The sequence below is a fragment of the Bombyx mori genome, chromosome 6 (assembly GCF_030269925.1).
Source record: "Bombyx mori chromosome 6, ASM3026992v2".
In the NCBI taxonomy this organism is placed as follows: domain Eukaryota; kingdom Metazoa; phylum Arthropoda; class Insecta; order Lepidoptera; family Bombycidae; genus Bombyx; species Bombyx mori.
This window is the reverse complement of record NC_085112.1, coordinates 13,336,567-13,358,579: the sequence shown is the minus strand read 5'-3', so window position 1 is coordinate 13,358,579 and position 22,013 is coordinate 13,336,567. Positions and strand designations below refer to the sequence as shown.

General features: G+C 38.7%; 1 protein-coding gene across 1 annotated transcript; it reads left to right on the top strand.

The window, feature by feature from the left end:
• The first annotated feature begins 1,069 nt into the window (after positions 1 to 1,069).
• On the top strand, positions 1,070 to 21,558 carry LOC101746136 (collagen alpha-1(I) chain). The gene is made up of 25 exons (XM_012697847.4): positions 1,070 to 1,166; positions 7,041 to 7,205; positions 8,392 to 8,430; positions 8,512 to 8,553; positions 9,715 to 9,849; positions 10,541 to 10,698; positions 11,000 to 11,117; positions 11,623 to 11,747; positions 11,935 to 12,141; positions 12,345 to 12,443; positions 12,766 to 13,062; positions 13,224 to 13,691; positions 14,076 to 14,237; positions 14,345 to 14,542; positions 14,789 to 14,933; positions 15,158 to 15,418; positions 15,504 to 15,637; positions 15,717 to 15,986; positions 16,070 to 16,285; positions 16,382 to 16,670; positions 16,749 to 16,934; positions 17,250 to 17,471; positions 18,225 to 18,397; positions 19,050 to 19,271; positions 20,733 to 21,558. Exons 2-25 carry the CDS (start codon positions 7,046 to 7,048, stop codon positions 20,877 to 20,879), a joined length of 4,473 nt encoding a protein of 1,490 aa, XP_012553301.3. The 5' UTR covers positions 1,070 to 1,166; positions 7,041 to 7,045; the 3' UTR covers positions 20,880 to 21,558.
• The last annotated feature ends 455 nt before the right edge of the window (positions 21,559 to 22,013 follow it).

Here is a 22,013-nt window from a genome sequence, read left to right as displayed (position 1 = left end):
ATAAAAATATATACACCAATATACGGCCTGGAAGTGACTAAAGTATATTGTCGCCAATATAATGTCTGTTGGCAATAAGCGAGGCGCGTGTATTGTTGACCTGTACAATTAAAAAGTTATCATTTGCCTCACTATGAATTGGGAGTGCGATCTCAGTTGTGGCACCGCGCTAAACATATTAGCTATCGGCCTAGATATTGCCTGAATAATGGGGTACACAACATTTTGTTTTGCAAACATGTGCGTATTTTTTTTATTGCTTATATGGGTGAACGAGCTCACAGCCCACCTGGTGTTAAGTGGTTAATGGAGCCCATAGGCATCTACGACGTAAATGCGCCACCCACCTTGAGATATAAGTTCTAAGGTCTCAGTATAGTTGCAACGGCTGCCCCACCCTTCAAACCGAAATGCATTACTGCTTTACGGCAGAAATAGGCAGGGTGGTGGTACCTACCCGTGCGGACTCACAAGAGGTCCTACCACCAGTAAATTCTGTCGAGAATTCTAGAAATTTAAATCACACGATTACGTTTGAACCGGGATACACAGCGGGCGATTGAATGATGGCGTTACGCGATGGATTAAAAATCTTGCTTAAAGTTGCTAAATCCGACAGCTGAAGGAACTTCGTTATACAATTATCACTAAACATTTGATTAGGCAGTTGTGTTAGTGAAAATAAATTGACTTATTTAAAGTTCTAATGATCAAAATGTGTAGTGAAGTAATTTAAATCGTTTAGTAACTTTAGAGATTTATAAGTTTAATTTTTCTGATAAGAATCGAAATGGTATGCTGTTTCCCTGAGAATGAAGTGTATGAAGAAATCTATTATCCTCAACGCTGACCAAACTCAACAGAATTTATGAGCTAGCTACTACCAATACATTCGTATCAAATGATCTCAATCATGTACGTAATGCGTATTCATATCTGCTGTTGATACTGAATTTGCGAAAAGTAAAATTGAATTGGGACATTACTAGGTTGTTCGTTTTTATTACTACCAATGTTGAGTATCCCTGGGGGGTCAAGATCTGGACACTCGCGGGTCATGCGTAGACGCATATTTATTGGCAGTGCGTCGGGACGCCGGGCATTCTTGGCGGCGCGGGCGGGCCGCGCTACCCCCTACAAAACCACAGCACACCCAACCAACACAGGTAAGCACTTAATACTGTTGCTTTACTTACTTAATAAGTTAAAACTTATTACATATGATTTGAATATTCCGATTTGTGCGTGTGTCAAAATAATTGTATTTTTTTTGTACAAAGCTGCCAGTTTTTACAACATAAACTGTAAAACTGAACTAAAACAGGCTTTATAAATAAATATCTTGAAATGTATTTTTTTTAAAGTACCCGTCAACTGTTTCTGGAAATTGCTCAAACATTACGATTTCAAACTCAAAAAATATATTTTGATTCTTCCATAGTTTTAAGAGATGTAATAACAGAATTATATAGTTTTATTAAAAGTCCTAATTATTTTAATAAATAAACATATTATTGTTATAACGTCGTTTTAAAGGTCGTTTTAGGGGTAAAGACACTATTTTGGTGTGAATGAGTTTGTCCAAATATTCACTAGGATAGTTCAGTAGCTTTTTTTTCCTACCTATGCTGATAGCCTTGAGAGGCCATTTCAGCTTCACCCTAACATGTATGTGAGCTCACGGGGCTCAAACCGGAGTGTTGCTAACACTGGCCCTAGCAACAGCAGCGCTTCGCAGAATCTACCACCGGATCGGAAACACGACCCAATGAGAAGATTCGGCGAGAAACTCAGTGGGCTGTGTCTATGGGTTAATTCGCTCGTCGAGCCCTTCGTCGCTAGTGACGGGTTCGACGAGGACGGTGACCGGGTTCAGTAGCAATCGTCGTAGAAGACAACTGATAAACTTTTCGTTCGGAACTTAAAAGTCAACATGGAACAAAAAGACGTACTATTTTTCTATAAAATAAATCCAATTCCAAACTGGGAAATTATAGTATCTGTCTCCGGTTTCGAAATGAAGATTATGTGAGTTTAAATATTTTCTCCAATATCGCGAGTGATAAATACAAATAATAAGATATTAAGAATACTTTTTTTATAGAACATTGACGCAAATTAGTAATATATCCAGATATTAACGATTAACACTACAGTTGTTCGTTCCACAAGAACTATAGAGTATACGAAACTTGGATAATACTAAGATAATAACAATAAAAGCGAAATAAAACCGTAAAAGTATTTTAATTAGGCAAATTAGAACTGTTGAAAGAACTCACGGCCCACTTCATTTAGATTGCTCACCGAAGCTCATAGACATTAACGACGTAAATGTTATCACTCACCTTGAGACATGAGTTTTAACTTTGAGTTTTAAAGTATAATGGGGATTTTCCGTATTACTGAAACGTAAATTTTCGTTTTTCTTTCTGTCTGTTAAGCCGTGTTGATCTCTAAAAGCATCAAACCGACTCTGATAGGATTATATGCTCGTAGGCAGAATAGTTTTAAAATTTTCACAACGTCTATCGCTTATCACCAATTTTGAAATAATTAGAATTTGTATTTTCTCAAACAGTAACAATATAATAATTTAATGAACCTAAAAGGGAATATGTTAAACGTATAAGTCATTAAATACGTAATTGTAATTGAGATTACGATGGATCTTTTATTAGCAGTAGGTATCATTCGAAGAAATCGACAGGGGCAAGCAATAACATTGTAACTCAGTTTTAGCTGAATGTCTATGTAACAGAATACATCACAGAGATAGATTTTTACCAAGTCAAAATTTGAATTCGGGATTTAATAACGGTATATCTATCTATACATATAAATAAAATTGGTGTGTCTGTTTGTAATATTGAAATAACCGCTTTTTACTACATGCATATATATACGTTACATACACTAAAATAACATTTTTTACAATTTTTGTCTGTCTATCTGTCTGTCTGTCTGTTTGTTCCGGCTAATCTCTGGAACAGCTGGACCGATTTTGACGGGACTTTCACTGATAGGTAGCTTGATGATATAAGGAGTAACTTAGGCTTTTTTTCCGAAGCGAAGCGAGGGCGGGTCGCCATTCAAAATATAAATGTAATTAATGCACAACATTTTTAAGCAGAATTCTAAAGGAGGCATTGAAATATTTAAGTGGGTTGCTCTGTACCAACTTTGCGATTGAAAAGGGACTAACAGCCTAGCTACATAATATGTTGATAGGCAAAACTAAACGATTTAAATGTGACAGTTTCTAAACTGAACTTTAGGTTCATTTCAAGTGGCATAGTATTTTTTGTGTTCACAAATGATTAAGAGCTTTACTTGATAGATTCGTTGTCCTAAAGTTATTTATGGTATGAAAAAGCATACTCACATATAGAGATAAAATGGAAAACAAAAATAAAGATGAATCAGTCGGTCTGACCTCCGCAACGGTCACGTGTTTTTTTTTTGTTTCTGTCTGTTTGTTCCAAATGCACACGAGATACGCTATCCCGAGAAAGTGTTATCTTTAGAAGAAATTGTAGGGTAGTATTGGATTTCGATTTGACAGGTGGGGAACTCATCTCTTAAGATTGGTGGCGGCATATGCATACATACGTCGTCGATGTTTATGGACTTCGGTAACTCCTTAACACCAGGTAGACCGTGAGCTCATCCATCCAACTGAGCAATAAAATCAACACACCCAAGACACACTTAAGATATTTTGGAACTGATCGTGATGAACTGATGAATCAAATATGTCAGAAACTTTACTAAAATATTGGGTTATTTTGTTCAATCATCAATGCTAAATTCAATTTTTTTTATTGCTTAGGTTGACGAGATCACGGCCCACCTGGTTTTAAATGGTAAACGCAGCCCATAGACATCTACAGCGTAAATGCGCCACCTACCTTGAGATATTAGTTCTAAGGTCTCTGTATAGTTACAACGGTTGCCCCGCCCTTCAAACCAATCCATGCGGACACGCAGGACGTCCTACCACCAATAATTGCGTAAATTATAATTTTGCGGGTTTGATTTTTATTACACGATGTTATTCCTTCACCGTGGAAGTCATTCGTGAACAATTGTTAAGTACGTATTTCATTAGAAAAATCGGTACCCGCCTGCGGGATTCGAACACCGTTGCATCGCTCGACACTAATGCACCGGGCGTCTTATCCTTTAGGACACGACGACTTAACGAATGGAAATCTCAATTGATCTAAACGGCATCACCGAATCACCCGAATGACATAATACGCAGAAAATATTATAACATTAAATTATTTATAAAAATACTCTTTGAACTAAAAAAAAACACGAATAAATTTATTTTATGAAAGACAGTGTAAAAGTATATTGTATAAATTGACAACTCTCGTAGAAGAAACTTCGTAGATACGAATAAATAATTATTATTACGTAGACAAATTAAATTCGCAAATGAATTCTTAGAAACCGATTAATTCGTCAAAATATTTGCATGTTCATACAGACGTACGCACAAATTAAAGGCTGTCAAAACTATTCAGATAAATGAGTGCGAGATTGGAGGTCAGTGGGGCGCGCCAATTACACCACCCACACTACACATATGTACATACACACGCACGCATCTCTTCATCATTATATTCTAGATCAGTGTGCTTAGTGCGAGCTTTTTAACGTTCTCGATAGCGTAAAAGTTAGCTTTGGAGTTGGAACGTTTGCCTACGTTTGCCGCTAGGGGCGCTGTTTGAGTGAAATTTTACGCTATCGAGAACTTTAAAAAACTCGCACTAAGCAGACAGGGCTGTCCAAATTACATACCTTTGCGGGCTAATTAAATTTACCACAAAAGTTGGAGGACCGCAGAATTTTTTATTTCATAAACAAAATACTTTCCGGAAATTTCGCTAATGCGAGTATATAGCTTCACTTTTAAATGATGTCATGGGAATGGGATGTTACAAAGTAAAGATAAATTATACCAAACTTTTGATTATATGTTTTGGCAAAGAATTCTAATATCCAAACTATATATATCCAAATCTATTTTCTGATTAAAACATGCGTCACGGGCCGTTTTCTGGTCAGCCCTGTTCTAGATACTTCCCTTTTTTGGTTTTTTATAAACGTCAAGACTGTCCGTTATTTTAAAATAGAAAAAATAATTATGAGTGTTCTTCATTTGTGTAAACTGAAGGAATTATATTATTAGCTTTTTTTAATTGTCCTTGTAGGCAGACGACCATATGGCTCACCTTATGGTGAGTGATTACCGTCGCCCATGGACTTCAGCCATGTCAGGGGCAGAGCTAAACCGCTGCCTACCGTCAGCAATTTCACTCGCTCAATGGAAGATCTTCCCTTTGTCATTACCTGTCATAGAAAATGCCTGCCTGCCTGCCTCAAATGATACACAATATGTAACACTTCGTTTCAAAGTAGTTTATTTGCACTAGGGCGACGTCTTCACAGTCATAATTAACAATCAATAATGGTTGGTGAGTGCGAGAGGGATAGCAGAGGTCAGTGGAACGCTCCTAGTGTCGCTCCTGACATATTAGAACAATTGCAACTAATTTAGATTCGGCTGGACTGTGGACGTGCAAATAGGTCGTTAAAGTATTTATAGGCTACATTTAAAAAGTTTACGCTTTCGCGTCACTTGATTAATTGATTTTAAGAAACGGTTTTTGAACGACTACAAAAAAAGAGTTGGTTCTAAATTCGACTGTATTTTATATGTTACCTAAGAAGTCTGTGTGAACCGATTTTGAATATTATTTTTATTTGTGATTGAGTTATCCTTAAAAATGTATATTTGATTGACTTCCTCTATATTGATTGACTTCCTCTATATTGATTGACTTCCTCTATATTGATGATAATCTCATTTTATTCAGATGAATTCGTTTTTTTTTGTAGTTTTCTTTATGATGAATATTAAGAAAATAGAATCCGAAGTCGTCAATTGGAATTTCAATTAGGACTTGGTATTTTTCTGAAAAAGTTGAGTTGTTAGGTTTTTTTTTATTGCTTAGATGGGTGGATGAGCTCACAGCCCACCTGGTGTTAAGTGGTTACTGGAGCCCATAGACATCTACAACGTAAATGCGCCACCCACCTTGAGATATAAGTTCTAACGTCTCAGTATAGTTACAACGACTGCCCCACCCTTCAAACCGAAACGCATTACTGCTTCACGGCAGAAATAGGCGGGGTGGTGGTACCTACCCGTGCGGACTCACAAGAGGTCCTACCACCAGTGGGTCTGGTCTGGTTCTTATCTATAATGTATTTGGATTGTAATGGAATCGCGATCGACTGAGAAGATCCGGTGAGAAACTGAATGGATTGTGTCTATGGGTTCGTAACGGCCGTCTGGTGTAGTGGTAAGTGACATGGTCACTACACAAGGGGGTCGCGGGTTCGAATTCCGCCAAGGGAAGATATTTGTATGATAAATATAAATGTCTTTTCCAGGGTTATGGATGTATATTAAATATATGTATGTGTATAATAAAAATCTTACATTTATATCCGTTATCTGGTACCTGTAACACAAGTTCTTTACGAACTTATCACGGGACCAGTTAACGTGGCGTGATTGTTAATAAATATTTATTTATTTATTACGTATTTATTCATTATTTATTATTATATTATATAATATATATATTATTATTATTTATGGGTTAATTTGCACGTCGAACTCTTCATCGTAATCGACGAGTTATTAATAAATTATGTCAAGGCCAAGCGTAATGCTGAATGATTTCTAATAAAAAGGGTACCTACCTACGTCATTGGAGTAACGGTTTTCAGCCTTGATGCTGTAATTAATCTAATAACTAGGACGATGGTCTATCAGAAACAATCAAAATTGTATTGAACAATAATTGGCACAAGGTCGAGTTTGTTCAGCCAATGATTTTATATTCAGTTTTATTAATAATAAATTTTATAGTTGCTGAAAGGGTTTTTTCTACGGTGGCGAATTTGTATTCCCTATGTAATGTAATTTGTATCCCTAACATGAATTATTTTGTTAGGCACGATGTGGCAGATCAAAGTGGCGGTCCTAGCCTTCGTGTCTTTGGCAACAGCAAAGGAGCTAAGCGAGCCGCTTCGTGAGGAGATAATCCAAGAACTGCCGCAAGCTCAGGACCCAGATCCCCATTACGACGACTATAACCCGTTCGAAGATGACGAAAATGGTGTGACATTTATTTATTATTATAGGAATATAATTCTGTATTTCAAACTGTACAAAATGTTTGCAATTGCTCACATTTTCTAGTGATCGTAGAACCTCTTGTGAGTCCGCGCGGGTAGGTACCGCCACCCTGCCTATTTCTGCCGTGAAGCAGTAATGCTTTTGGTTTGAAGGATGAGGCAGGCGTTGTAACTAAACTGAGACCTTAGAACTTATATCTCAAGATGGATGGCGCATTTACGTTCTAGATGTCTATGGGCTCCAGTAACTACTTAACACCAGGTGGGCTGTGAGCTAGTCCACTCACTTAAGCAACAAAAAATAAAAATAAAAGTAGTGTACTTACTGGCTTTATAACAAAAAGGCTTACTTAAAAAGGGCGTTTTAAATTCTGCAATAGAACATAATATATGTACCTATTTATGTGTTCTAATTGGTGTATACCTTGTCTTGCTATTATTTATTGTTTTAATGAAATTTTTTTTTGCTGTTCAATGAATAATTTATTGCTAATGTTTCCATAATTGTTTCGGAATTATAGAATTCTAAATATATTTGTGCGATCCTTGAAAAATTACGAAATCGAAATATACATACGTCGTTAATGAAAAAAATCACTACTGCCATTCTTATAGTTTGTGTTTTGTTATTGTCTACCTACAACAGATATCAGTAGTCCTGTTCGCAAACATTCAAGAATGTGTTTTGACTCCATAGCTGTCGCAACATTTCGGTTTTCTTTACCACTCCATTCCATTTTCATATCCATAATCCAAGAATGTTTTACAAAGATTGGAGACAAAACGAGGAAATACAAAGAATATTCCTATTACAGTTACCGACTCCAAATTCAAATGCAATATATTCCCATTACAATTACAGATTCCAAATTCAAATGCAATAATGTTTATGTTATTATTCTAGCAATATTGTATCAATCGCAATACTGGTATTATCATTTTGAACCTTTAAATCAATAGATTAAGTATCAGTTTCCCAAAAAGAATTGAAAACATTTTACTGCGCCGTCCTAAAATCGAACGCATAAAGCACCCAACTTTTCTCCTTAAGGAGGAAGAATTTGAATTGCTTATTGAACGCTTTTTGCGTAACTAATACCTATAAACCAAAATAGTAGTCTTATCTAATATGTTTTAATGTTAGTTATCTAACTTATTTTATTACAGCTATCATTGCCGAGCAGGACTTCAGATCTGCGACAACTGGTAAATAAAAAAGTTCATAATAATATAATTAACGATCCCTTATCAACAAACATATTTATGTGTTGTATTGTTTTCTTCTAGGAACATCTGAATATCCCCGATCTGGCATAGTGAGTCCGAGAGGTAGGGATGTTCTCAAATATTTTTAATATAATAAATCTAGAATTAATAATACTCCTAACTAAACTACAACGGTGTAGTGAATAGGGATGTTAGCTCAGGTCTCTGCTAGTCTATTTCAAGATAGATTTTACTACTGATATGGCTTTTTGTAAAGCCACATCAGATGGATACTACCATCCTGTCCACTTTTACCGCGAATCAGTATGCATTCCTGTTTGAAAGATGGGATAACTTTTGCACTATACAACTGAGATTTAGACTTCCTGTCTCAAGGTAGGTATTCACTACTACACTGCGGACCCTCGTAGCCATTTAAAACCAGTTGGACAGTGAGCTCATTCACCTGTCTGTGGAAATAAAATATTTCATTTCATAAGTACACATTTTTGGATAAAACTTTGATTTTCGCTATGCTTGGTGTTGTTTCGTATGTAAATTTTCTGCAGCTATTTATGGAGGCAAAATATATACAAGGGTTATTGAATGTGAAACGCTAAAAGGGTGATGACACTCGCATTGTCATGTCTGTTTTTTGATAACTACTAACAGTGTGCTTAAGGCGAGTTTTTTAACGTTGTCGATAGCGTAAAAGTTAAATTAAAGTTGCCCCTAGAGGCAAATGTAGGCAAACGTTCCAACTGAATACAAATTTGAGTTAACCTTTACGCTATCGAGAACTTTAAAAAGCTCGCACTAAGCACACAGGTCGACCATGACTTGGTAAACATGTCACTGCAATTATCCAAAAAAAATATAGAAAAATGAGGCTCTTTGTCTCATTGTTTTTTTTTTGCATAGAGCCTAGAACCACCCAATCATTAGGAACCTTAGACATTCCTTGTTTCTTTATTGCCGTCAATAACAGATGATTTTACAGCCCTAATATTAAGCGGTGCCCATCAATTATTGACGTCAGCAACATCAAGTCATGCTATTTGTCAAGCAGGGGCTATACAGTAGTCTACCGTTCAGAGCCCTTTCCAAGTTTGAGTAAGGACATATGGTAGTGCTCGGGAAACATTGTGTTAGGGACTATTTAATGTACTGATACATGTAGAGAATTCTAGGTTTTTAAAGTATTAAACTTACGCGGCCGACCTAACCTAATAGGTGTATGGCTCTAATGAAGAATAAATAAAAAAGAACTACGCGTGTTTCTAGTTCCACCGGCTCTTCGTTGCGTGGAAATGGGAAGGACGTACTCGGATGGGGATACATGGAAGCGAGACAACTGTACAATCTGTCAGTGCTTCGGAGGACAGACCAATTGCACCGTACTTCCTGCTTGTTTGTCAGGTAACAAAAATTACTTAAAGTCTCTTGCAATGTCCTAATACTTTAGATACGGTGCAAGTGCAGTTTCATAGTCACTTGTATACATTAGTAATCAATCTTGACTCGCTTTGCTGGCCAGATTGGCCACTAGGCCGCTAGATCAGTCTGAAGATTTGCCCGAAAGTTTCTTCGAAATCGGTCCAATCGCTTCAGAGTCTATAGTGAACCTAAACACATTGATTTTTACATTACTCGATTTCAGCTCATGCTTCAATTAATCTATAAAAATCATATTAAATTTATTTTTCACATCGTAGAGATTGACAACCGCTAATAAGACAAATATCGTGTGTAATGATGCTACTATATTTGATGGTCTTAACAGCTGTTCACGTCTTCCACGATGAAGGAACAGCACTGTGTAACCGAAATAAAAATGGCAAAAAATATATATTTTTTGTTTTTAGAGTAGAATGTATTATTATGCTGCCCATTTCTGCTATGAAACAGCAATATGGCATGAAGGATTGGACAGTTAAATCGTCTATATTGTCTATAAGCCTAATGCAAACTTAATAAAACCAGACTACAGAATTAAACCCGTTAGTCACAATTAAACAGTATTTATAATTTAATTACAATGAAGAGAACTAATTTATTGGTTGAATAAACATTATTTAAATATGACGTCAAATGAGAGGCAACGTTTTAGCTCCAACACCGACTCGGCCTGCTGTACCACCGACCCCATCACGTGGAGTCCCAGGTCGTCAAGGAGACGAAGGTCCTCAAGGACCGCCTGGAGTTCCAGGTGTCAACGGCGTACCAGGAGCCCCCGGCATTCCTGGCCCAAGTGGTCCCATGCCCGATGTAAGTTGAATAAAACCTCCCTTACTAATGAAATCAGCATATATGTAAATAAAATTTTGAATATGGAATCACTTCAGAAAATTATGATTTCCATCTTATCATCATCATAGTCGTTGGCAGAGCAGTCGTGGTCATGCGGGATTATTGTTTATTAAAGCCTTGACAGATGTTCTCCATAGTTTGCGAACTGAGGCTTAGCGCACGCACTCGTCAAGTGGGGTTTTAGTAAGGTCTTTCACCTGATCAGTCTAACGCATGGGGCTTCGTCCTCGAGATCTTTTACCATTGATCTTGTTTATAGGTGAACGCATATTTGGCACAACTAGCAGCAACCGCTGGCGGCGATAAGGGCCCAGCGTTTGACCCGTATCAGTACATGCAAGCTTCTGTTGGAGCACCAGGAATTAGAGGAATAGCAGGTTACTTCATAAATTTTGTACGCGCACGATAAGTATCAGCAAAAACCAATCTGTTCAAAGATATTCTTTATCGGCATCTAAAAAGCTTTAGTAACCCATGTCGCCATTAATGAGCCCTCTGGTATTGTTAAGTTACGCTTTTTCGATTTATTCATTAATTCGATGAATGGATACAGGCCTTAAAGACCCTTTTGTTTTTTTTGTGTTAATTATGTGATGTTGATGTCATAGCCTTCGAAGATCCTTGGCTTAGAATGAAATGCAAATAATTAGTACAATTTGATATTTTGAGGTTTATTTAAACCTCAATAAGTTTTATTTATTCCAACATAAATATTAAGAAATTTATATCATTGTAATATTATTAAGTCTTGCGAGTAACAAAATTGTAGTCTGGTAGCAATAGAACAAAAAAAAAATCGCACTCTGCTTAACTGGGAGCTTTAAGAATTACAAAGTGTTTAAAATAAAAACAAATTAATGAAGCTTGAATTACTTTGTTTAGGACCGCAAGGCCCGCCCGGCCCGCAAGGTTTTCAAGGTCCAAGAGGAGAGCCAGGTGAGCCAGGAATGCCTGGACCACAGGGTATAGCTGGAGAAAGAGGTCCACCAGGATTGCCTGGAAAAGATGTAAGGAAAATATGCGTTTTTCAAGTAGACCTTAGGATGTATTTGTAAGTCCGCAGAGACAGATGCCAATATGGTACCCATTTGAGTTCATTCCCCTCTCTATATAATAAGAAACTGTAGTGAATTATTAGGCAATTATTTTTTTAAGTAATGTTGATTGATATCTTTAAATATTTTTTATGTATAGGGCGCTCCTGGTGAGGATGGTGAGCCAGGTCCAGTGGGAGCCGCTGGACAGCCAGGCCCTCGAGGTTCGCCGGGAATTCCCGGTATTCAAGGGCTGAAAGGTCACAGGGGATTCGACGGGAAAGACGGTGCAAAAGGAGATCAAGGGCAACCTGGTGAAAAAGGACCTACAGGACTGCCTGGGCAAATGGGACCTACAGGACTTGTGGTAATTTTGCTACTGTACCAGATATAAGTATCTTGCTTCTGCTTAAGAAAAGATACTGTATTCTGTATCTAATTAAAATATTATACGTGTTGTACCTAATTATTAAGATGGTCGCGGTTCAAAATTATTTTTCAGCCTTGCTTTTGTTCTTTCATTGAAATTGTCTTCAGTATGTATTTAACAGAAAAGCTTCTATATTACAGGGACCAGTTGGCCCCCGAGGTGAACGTGGTCGTGAAGGGCCTCCAGGTCCTCCTGGAATCCGAGGTGCTGATGGTGCAACAGGATTACCTGGGCCAGTGGTAAGCTTGTAATACACGATGTAAAGAGACCACTCCTGAAACTAAAACAGGGATTTTTCGTGGACACTTGGACAGAATACTTTAGTTACCTAGTTACTGGTCCCACGAGAAATTATTGTCACTTTAGTAAATGTAACATGAAGATTTTTAAAGTGAAAAAAAGGTCAGAGCGGGTAGGTGATTTATTGCTAACTATTGCACAACAAAACAGTGCGTTACCATATGTCAGAAAATATTTTTTAATAATTCGTGAATTGAAAGTACTTAAAATGACACGAAATAAATTGAACACAATCTGAAGTGATTTGACTTTTATTTACAGGGTAATGTTGGTAAACCTGGTTCACCAGGCTTTCCCGGTTCCCCTGGAATAAAAGGCGAACAAGGTGTTGTTGGACCTAAAGGCAGCCAAGGTCTTCAAGGACCTAGAGGAGAATCAGGACGTCCAGGGACTACAGGCGAAGCTGGCTCTCCGGGAATCCCTGGAAATGATGGAATTCCTGGTGAAAAAGGTGTACAAGGGCAACCGGGGCCTTCGGGGCCTCAAGGTTTCCCAGGACCAAGAGGGACTCCAGGAGTAGCAGGTGATCCAGGCATGCCAGGATCTAAAGGAATGCCAGTATGTATACCATTTTAAAATGATTAGCATGTCTTAAAAGTAGTATCAGTGTATTTTCACGGGTTTCCTAAAAAATAATAATAATAATAAGAATATAGATTTTTAAATGACCTTAAAACCAACGACGTAAGTTTTTAAAGTGATTGAATATTAACTAACAGGGCCAACCTGGTGAAAGAGGTACAAAAGGTGATGCTGGTATCAGGGGAGAATCGGGTGCACCTGGACCTAGAGGTCTACCAGGTTCGGTGGGAGCAGAAGGCAAACGTGGTAAACGTGGTCTAAGGGGACCTGCTGGTAATGTTGGACCTCAGGGAGAGCGGGGTTCACAAGGAATGAGAGGCCTGCCTGGTTTGGATGGTGCTGCCGGACCTAAAGGTCAACCTGGAGAACGAGGTGGCTTAGGATTACCAGGAACTAAGGGCAGTTTGGGGGACCCTGGTAGACCCGGTAGTCAAGGCTTGCAAGGCCCAAGAGGAGCTATCGGAAGACAAGGTATACCGGGAAAAACTGGGCCGCAAGGTGAAAGAGGTATACCGGGTGCTGATGGTCGTCCTGGCGAACAAGGACCACAAGGATTGCAGGGACCACCTGGTATGATGGGAAACCCAGGGGAACGTGGATTGCAAGTAAGTCTAATAACAAAGATATGAATTAAAGAGTCAATGACTTTTCTACGTACTGCTAACCCTAGAATAATATAGCACGACACCGTTCAATAGAAAAAAGGAGTTAGATGAACTGGTGTTTTGAGTCTTATGTAGGGATGATAAGTTCGCATTATGTCGTGTTTATTGTAATTTTTTTATTTGCTTAAACTCAATGATCCATCAACCTTACGCTCATCAATTCAGGGCTGTCAGATAACAGTAAAAAAGAGTTTATTGTTTGCTTTTTGATTACCTTTTTTTGACTGTACCTCATATAGATTTGTGTCTATAAGTACTTTTTCGCTTATTACATACTGTTCCGTACACGTGATAGAATTTATTCCAATATTTTGATATATCTAGGGTGAGCCTGGTAAAGACGGTGAACAAGGACTGCAAGGACCTCAAGGACCCAAAGGTGATGCAGGACGAGACGGTAGTCCAGGTATCCAAGGACCTCAAGGACCTCAAGGATCGGCAGGTGAAAGAGGGCCTCAGGGTCAAACTGGACCTACAGGATTTCCGGTAAGTTGTTCAATTGCATTAATATCCAGTAGTGATCTACCAGTCTATCGTTAAATTAAAAAAAGGTTTTTTGTAAGTCATTATACGCATAATACTTAATGTTCTAGGGAATGCCTGGTACCGCTGGACAACCTGGTTCTCCGGGCAAAGAGGGGGAGCCCGGTATAGCTGGGCCGGCAGGTCCTCCTGGACTAATCGGACCACGTGGTGAAAGAGGATATCCTGGTGAACGTGGACAGCCCGGACAAGCTGGTACTCCAGGAGAGAAAGGAGAAACTGGTTCTCAAGGAGCAGACGGACCACCGGTAAGTTTACATGGGTGTGTGTGTGTTTTTTTATTATTTAGTTATTAGGCACACTACACATCACAAGCTAAAATGATACATAAAAAAACACAAGTAAAAAGAAACCATAGCTGGCTTGCAACATAAGCTATGTACGCACGACTAAACAAAACAAAATGCTGAATTTGTACACAACGTTTCTTACAACTATACGACAAAACAATGATATGAATTGATATTATTACAGTGTTCGTTATATTTGTTCAGGGTCCGGAAGGTGCTAGGGGTAGTAAAGGGCATCCAGGACCAATAGGAGCCATGGGTATGCCGGGGCCTAGAGGACCTACAGGTTTCGCTGGCGAGAAAGGCGAAAGAGGAGCAGCTGGACCGAATGGCGTTGATGGACCTCCAGGTGAGTTCTGTTATTCATACTTATTTGTGTACTCGGCGAGTACCTAACTGAAGTATAATACAATAATAGACTAAAGTATCATGTGATTTATGGTTGAAAGTATCCTGTGTAAATCTAGATTAAATATAAAATGGTATAAAAAATATTATTGGTGCGAAATTTCATCCAAATTTGTTTTTGCATGATTGAGTAATTGAGTAGCAAAAACTATTTTTTTATTTTAGGCCGTCAGGGTGATCAAGGGCCGCAGGGCCCAGTAGGGCCAGCTGGTCCTCCTGGAGAGCCGGCTGAACGCGGAGAGCCGGGTACTGCAGGAGTCCCTGGGGAGCCTGGAGCTCCGGGTTCTACTGGCGAAAGAGGGCAACCTGGCTTACAAGGATCCCCGGGACTGCCAGGATCTCCTGGACTAACTGGAATGCCTGGTCTTAAGGGTGATAGAGGATATAGCGGCCCCAAAGGACAGCAAGGATTACCTGGAAGTCCAGGTAAAAATAATTATATTTTTCTCAATAATATAATTTGCCGATATATGTTTATTTCTACAATATAATGTAAATAATTGTTCTATAGGTGTACCTGGAGAAATGGGCTTGAGAGGACTGCCTGGAGTGGCCGGTGCTAAAGGTGCACGGGGTGAACAAGGTCACAAGGGGGATCCAGGTCATGCCGGGTTACCTGGGAGACCAGGGGATTTGGGTCCTCCGGTAATAATAATTTACGACCCGTCTATAAATTATTTGTTATCGGTAAAATGTATTATGTACATAAAATTATTAATATTAGGGACCTCAAGGCAGTACTGGACCTGCAGGAGCAGCAGGTATCCAAGGAGCTAAAGGAGCATCCGGTGAAGCCGGTCGTCCTGGTCCTCCTGGGCCTATCGGCTTGACCGGCTCTGCAGGGCCAGAAGGACCTAAGGGCGAACGAGGGAGTGAAGGAGAACAAGGGCCGCAAGGTCAAGCTGGACCACCTGGATCAGCTGGCGAGAGAGGGCCAAGTGGCTTACCGGGTATGGTTGGACCTCCAGGACCGCAAGGACTACGGGGTACACAGGTATGTAATACAAGCATTTCATTTGGATTTTTGAATACCATACACATTTTTACACATATGTATGTATTACTTATTATTCTTAGGGTGAAAGTGGTACACCAGGCAAACCAGGCGCAGATGGGGCACAAGGCTTACCGGGAGCTCCTGGGCTTCAAGGACCGCCAGGTCCTATGGGTGAACCAGGACCCGAAGGGAGACCAGGAAAACAAGGACAACCTGGAATATCTGGCCGTCCAGGTGACAAAGGACCTATAGGACCCCCTGGTTCTTCAGGCTCCCCTGGATTACCTGGAATGCAGGTAACTAATTACCCAGCTATTTCCAATGCTGTTTTTAGAGGGAAACCATTAATAAATAGAGGAATGCATAAGATTAATTCATTAATCCTGTTATAGGGTCCACCTGGACCTTCTGGACCAACTGGGCCAACTGGCGAGAGGGGTCCTAGAGGTGAATTAGGCCCCCCAGGTGTAGATGGGCCTCAAGGTCCTTCAGGCAAACAGGGACCACCAGGGCTTGATGGAGCTAAAGGCGAAAGAGGCGAGGCTGGTGCTGATGGAAGTAAAGGCCATGCTGGCCTTCCTGGGCTACCAGGGATGGTCGGCGCACCAGGAAGAGTCGGCGAACGTGGCTTACCTGGTCCTATGGGACCTCCTGGAAAGGATGGCGATGTTGGACCAAGAGGTAATAACGCTTTCTAACATTTGAATCATCTTTTCACTGCGAAGTATTGCTTAATTCACTTTTTTATTGTAATAACAGGAACGCCAGGACGTGACGGAAGTTCGGGTCCTCAAGGACAAATGGGTCCACCGGGAGGCAGGGGTCCCGCTGGAGATCCCGGAAAACATGGGCCTCCTGGGCCATCAGGACCACCCGGACCGCCCGGACCTCCAGGAGAAGGACTGGCTTATGACGCCGCTGCTATCGCTGCTATGTTGCAGCAAGGTTTGCATTTTAATATGATTTATTCTAATAATATAGCATTTATTGCAACTATCGTACCTTTGGGCTTACGGAAATATTTAACAAAAGGGTACTCACGCCCTTCTTAAATTAGCCACGTCTTAAATTAGTAGGATCAAAAATACATTTTTTTAGATATTTTATAGATATCTGTTCTCTTCACCGCAATAGTCTCCAGACGTTTCTAGGATTTCCCAAAATCTGGAAACCGTCCTATCAACATTATTACCAAAATCGAACAATAATCAACGGGCTTAATGGTGAAACCACATGATAATCAATTAATTTATTTCACAGGTTCTATAAAAGGTCCGGATCCGCTCGGCGATGACCCTAACTCCCTGCCTCCAAGGTTCTTCAAGGACGACATGTCGTTGTCAGAACGTAAAGAAATCGTTATTAAGGCATACGAGCGACTCAAAGTGTCTCTTGACAAATTCTTAAAGCCAGATGGCTCGAAGGACGCACCTGCGAAGACTTGTGGCGACATCAAATACCATCATCCGAGCTTTGAAAGCGGTTAGTGATCCTTATCCTTATATGTAGTAATATATATGTATATTAATCTCGATTTTGTATGGGTTTAGTTGCTTCAGAATTTCCTTCTAAAATCTGAACACTGAAATAAGAAACGCATAAATAATATTCTGCTTCTCAAACTCAATCACTCATCTATGAAAGAATAGTTAACGAAAACAGCCAACACGAGTCCTCATAATATGCCCAGTAATTATATAATTTATCAATCATATAATTTCTGAAGGGTTCAGAAATTAACAATGCTATTGGTTCGAAATGAAGTCCAAGTCTTAGTTGTATAGTGAAAAAGGATTCCGTTATCCTTTCAAAATCAGTCATATTTGCGTCTTGTGCTTTCTTGCCTTACTTTGCGATTGGATGGGTCCAACATCATATGCACATGAGGCACCATTGAAACCTCATTATTCTTTTTTTTATTGCTTAGATGGGTGGACGACCTCACAGCCCACCTGCTTACTGGAGCCCATAGACATACATGTACAACGTAAATGCGCCACCCACCTTGAGATATAAGTTCTAAGATCTCAGTATAATTACAACGCCTGCCCCGCCATTCAAACCGAAACGCATTACTGGTTCACGGCAGAAATAAGCAGGGTGGTGGTACCTACCCCTGCGAACTCACAAGAGGTCCTACCACCAGTTTATTCACTAATAAATAGGCCGATCTCGCGCACACGAATTATTAGCTGAACATGAATTAATCCTTGGATCCGTTTATTCTACAATCAGGTCAATACTGGATCGATCCTAATGGTGGGGACATGAATGATGCCATTATGGTCCACTGTGACATGTCGACTGGAGCCAGCTGCGTATATCCCAAGCCGATGCAGACCCAGGATATTTCGTACAAAGGAGAAGAGAAAGAGCCATGGCTTAGTGAGATGGAAGAAGGGTTTACGGTAAATGAATTTCACCTTTTTTTGTACTAAACAAAGGCAGTTTGCTCTCGAAGTTATAATAACGGGACTAAGCGACTAACTAAACGCGACAGTGTATCAAAGTATTGCAGTTAATATGTCCACCCATAAAATGATACAAAAAATGTTTTTTTTTTTAAATTCCTACATAAAATAATAATGAGAATAAATAATTTTAATATTAAAATAGTTAATGATTGCAATGATTGCATTGAAATGAAAATATCAAATTAGGAATCGTGCAGTTTGTGCTTAAAGCATCAACGTCCTCATTGTGCTATAATATAGTTAAGTCGCTTTTGGAACATTTTAGACTATCTTTTGCCCGCGACTCCGTCCACGTGGACTAGTTATTTTGGCATAACGCAAAATTTTACCCCCCACTTCATTTACATAGAAAGTGAAAATATTTTGAAACATTCTTTATTGGTGCTCCACTTGTATTGGCCTTACCGTGATATTGTATAGCCTATAGCCTTCGATAATAAATGTGCTATCTAACACTGAAATATTTTTTCAAATCGAACCAGTAAGTAGTTCCTGAGATTACCGCGTTCAAACAAACAAACTCTTCAGCTTTATATATTAAAGTAAAGATAAGCTCCAAATTAATACTAGCCAACCTTACGTATAGATCAACTACAAGGCGGATCACACTCAGCTGACATATCTTCAGCTCCTTTCACTGAAAGCAGTTCAGAACGTCACGCTCCACTGTCGGAACACCGTCGGCTACTTTGATCCCTCGACGAAAAATTACAAACGGGGAATCAAATTGCTCGCGTACAACGATGCCGAGATCCTTCCTAAAGCTAACAACAGGTTGAGGTATACTGCCCTGCTAGATGAATGCCAGGTGAGTTGGATTACTTCAATCCGTGATACATATTTTTTTTATATTTTTTTTATTGCTTAGATGAGTGGACGAGCTCACAGCCTATCTGGTGTTAAGTGGTTACTGGAGCCCATAGACATCTACAACGTAAATGCGCCACACACCTTGAGATATAGTTCTAAGGGTCTCAATTATAGTTACAACGGCTGCCCCACCCTTCAAACCGAAACGCATTACTGCTTCACGGCAGAAATAGGCAGGGTGGTGGTACCTACCCGTGCGGACTCACAAGAGGTCCTACCACCAGTAAAAATTAAAAACTAAAATTTAATCAACAAGATTCTATACTTAGCTAAATAAATAAAAAATAATAAAGTATTTTTTAAGTACCATGCAATTTTTATATGTTTCCAACTAAACAGTTATTAAATATTAAAATAGTAAATGAGTCGACTATTATCAAAGCCGGCAATGTGACTTTTGGACAATTATTGGTAAATCAGAAAAACGAATTATTGACTTTGTATTCCATTGGCAGTCACAAAACTCTTCTGAACGACATCTTAGATAAACAACAGGTTAAGTATTAACCTTTATTTAATGCAGGTTTTGAACCGTATTCTTTGAAGGAGACGATTATATTCAAATCAATCTGTATTGACATATCAATAAATTTTTTTTGTCCAAATGCACAGATTGCCACCACTGATAATAGACGACTCAAATGTAACACAAACTAATTGTACCGTTTATTCTATCTAGAATTCTTTTCGTGTTATTATTTACCATATTTAGAAAACTTTACAGTTTCCGTGGTAAAGGACGACTCTTCTCTGAGAAATTAATAAATAAGCGAGATTAAGCCGTAAGAGTAGTTAAAAAACTACCTCTAAAATAGTACTTTTTTTTATTTATTTTTTTATTGCTTAGATGTGTGGACGAGCTCACAGCCCACCTGGTGTTAAGTGGTTACTGGAGCCCATAGACATCTACAACGTAAATGCGCCACACACCTTGATATATAGTTCTAAGGTCTCAGTATCGTCACAACGGCTGCCCCACCCTTCAAACCGAAACGCATTACTGCTTCACGGCAGAAATAGGCGGGGCGGTGGTACCTATCCGTGCGGACTCACAAGAGGTCCTACCGCCAGTAATTACGCAAATTATAATTTTGCGGGTTTGATTTTTATTGCACGATGTTATTCCTTCACCGTGGAAGTCAATCGTGAACATTTGTTAAGTACGTATTTCATTAGAAAACTTAGTACCCACCTGCGGGATTCGAATACCGGTGCATCGCTCGACACGAATGCACCGGACGTCTTATCCTTTAGGCCACGACGACTTCACTATTACTATAAGTAATTAATTTTTATTTGATAAGCATTACGTTCATTGTAATTGTCAATTTCTAAACTATTTCCGAGTGCCTTGCGACTTGATGTTCAAATTATTTATCTCTCTCTCTCTCTCTCGCAGTACAAGAAAAGTTCATGGGCGAAAACCATCGTGGAATATTCTACTGACAAGCCTGGCCGTCTTCCACTCTTGGACGTCGCCATCCGAGACGTCGGCAAACCAAACCAGACCTTCCGAGTAGAGTTGGGACTTGCATGCTTTATGTAATTGGAAAATCGATTTTTTTTCTAAAACATATTTTTTCGAATTTGCATTTAGATATATTATGTACCTTTTCATTATAATTTTCTAAATGTTATTCACTGCCAAATGCTACTATGCTTTTATTAGATAAATATATAGGTGATTAGTATGTACTTATGACCATTTACAACAAATAAGATAGATTTAAATGAAACTTGCCCAAAGAAATGCATTTAGTTAAAACAATTTATTATACTTAAATAGCATTAAGTCGTATATTATTAGGATAAGTTCTTCTCATTATATTATATTATTATAGAATAGATTTAAAGACTCATTTTATACTCACTCGTGGTCTCGTTGGAGATGTGAGTCAGTTTTTTTTTTAATTATAGATTTATCTCAAAATTAAAATTAATTGTAAGAAGTACATACCTACTTGTATTATGCTTATTAGTTAGTGGTACCTTAAATTGAATTTTGTGTTCCTAGTTTTATAAAAGTCGTCACAACATATCCTTAATTTTATTTATAATTACAAAGGTCCTATTTTAAGGCTGTGTACAGTGTACAGTATGTAAATTTATCCTTAATGATATTTGTAAAAAACATTGAATGTTAATTATATTATATAACTGTGAAATTATACTTAATAATTATAAGACAAAATTAAATACATACTCTCACAATGATAATCTTAAAATGTCTTTCTTTTTTGTGTAATTTTAAGATAAATTACGTATTTACGCTTACGGTAAAGTAACATGACAATGGTAAAATAAAAGTAATTGATATTTTAATTAAGTACCATGTATCATTGAAACTTGGAATTTTTTTTTTACATTGGATAATTTGATAGTATCACGGACCGCCTGTTAGGTGTATGCATGAGCCCATAGGCAACATGATGCCATCAATTTGAAGTCGAAATCATAATAGCATTGTATTATATGTTTCCAGATCGTTTTAACGTGACTGTTTCGCGTCAGAAATAGCAGTTACACATTGTTATCTGAGAGGGGTAAAATTACCGAGTGGCAGTATGGAATATGGAACATTAGGTTACTGATCCCCTACTAAGGAGCACTAGCTCCTGCCCCCTATCCCCTACCCCTATTTAGATCGGCATTACGAAAAGCCAGGGATTCGGCCCAACGA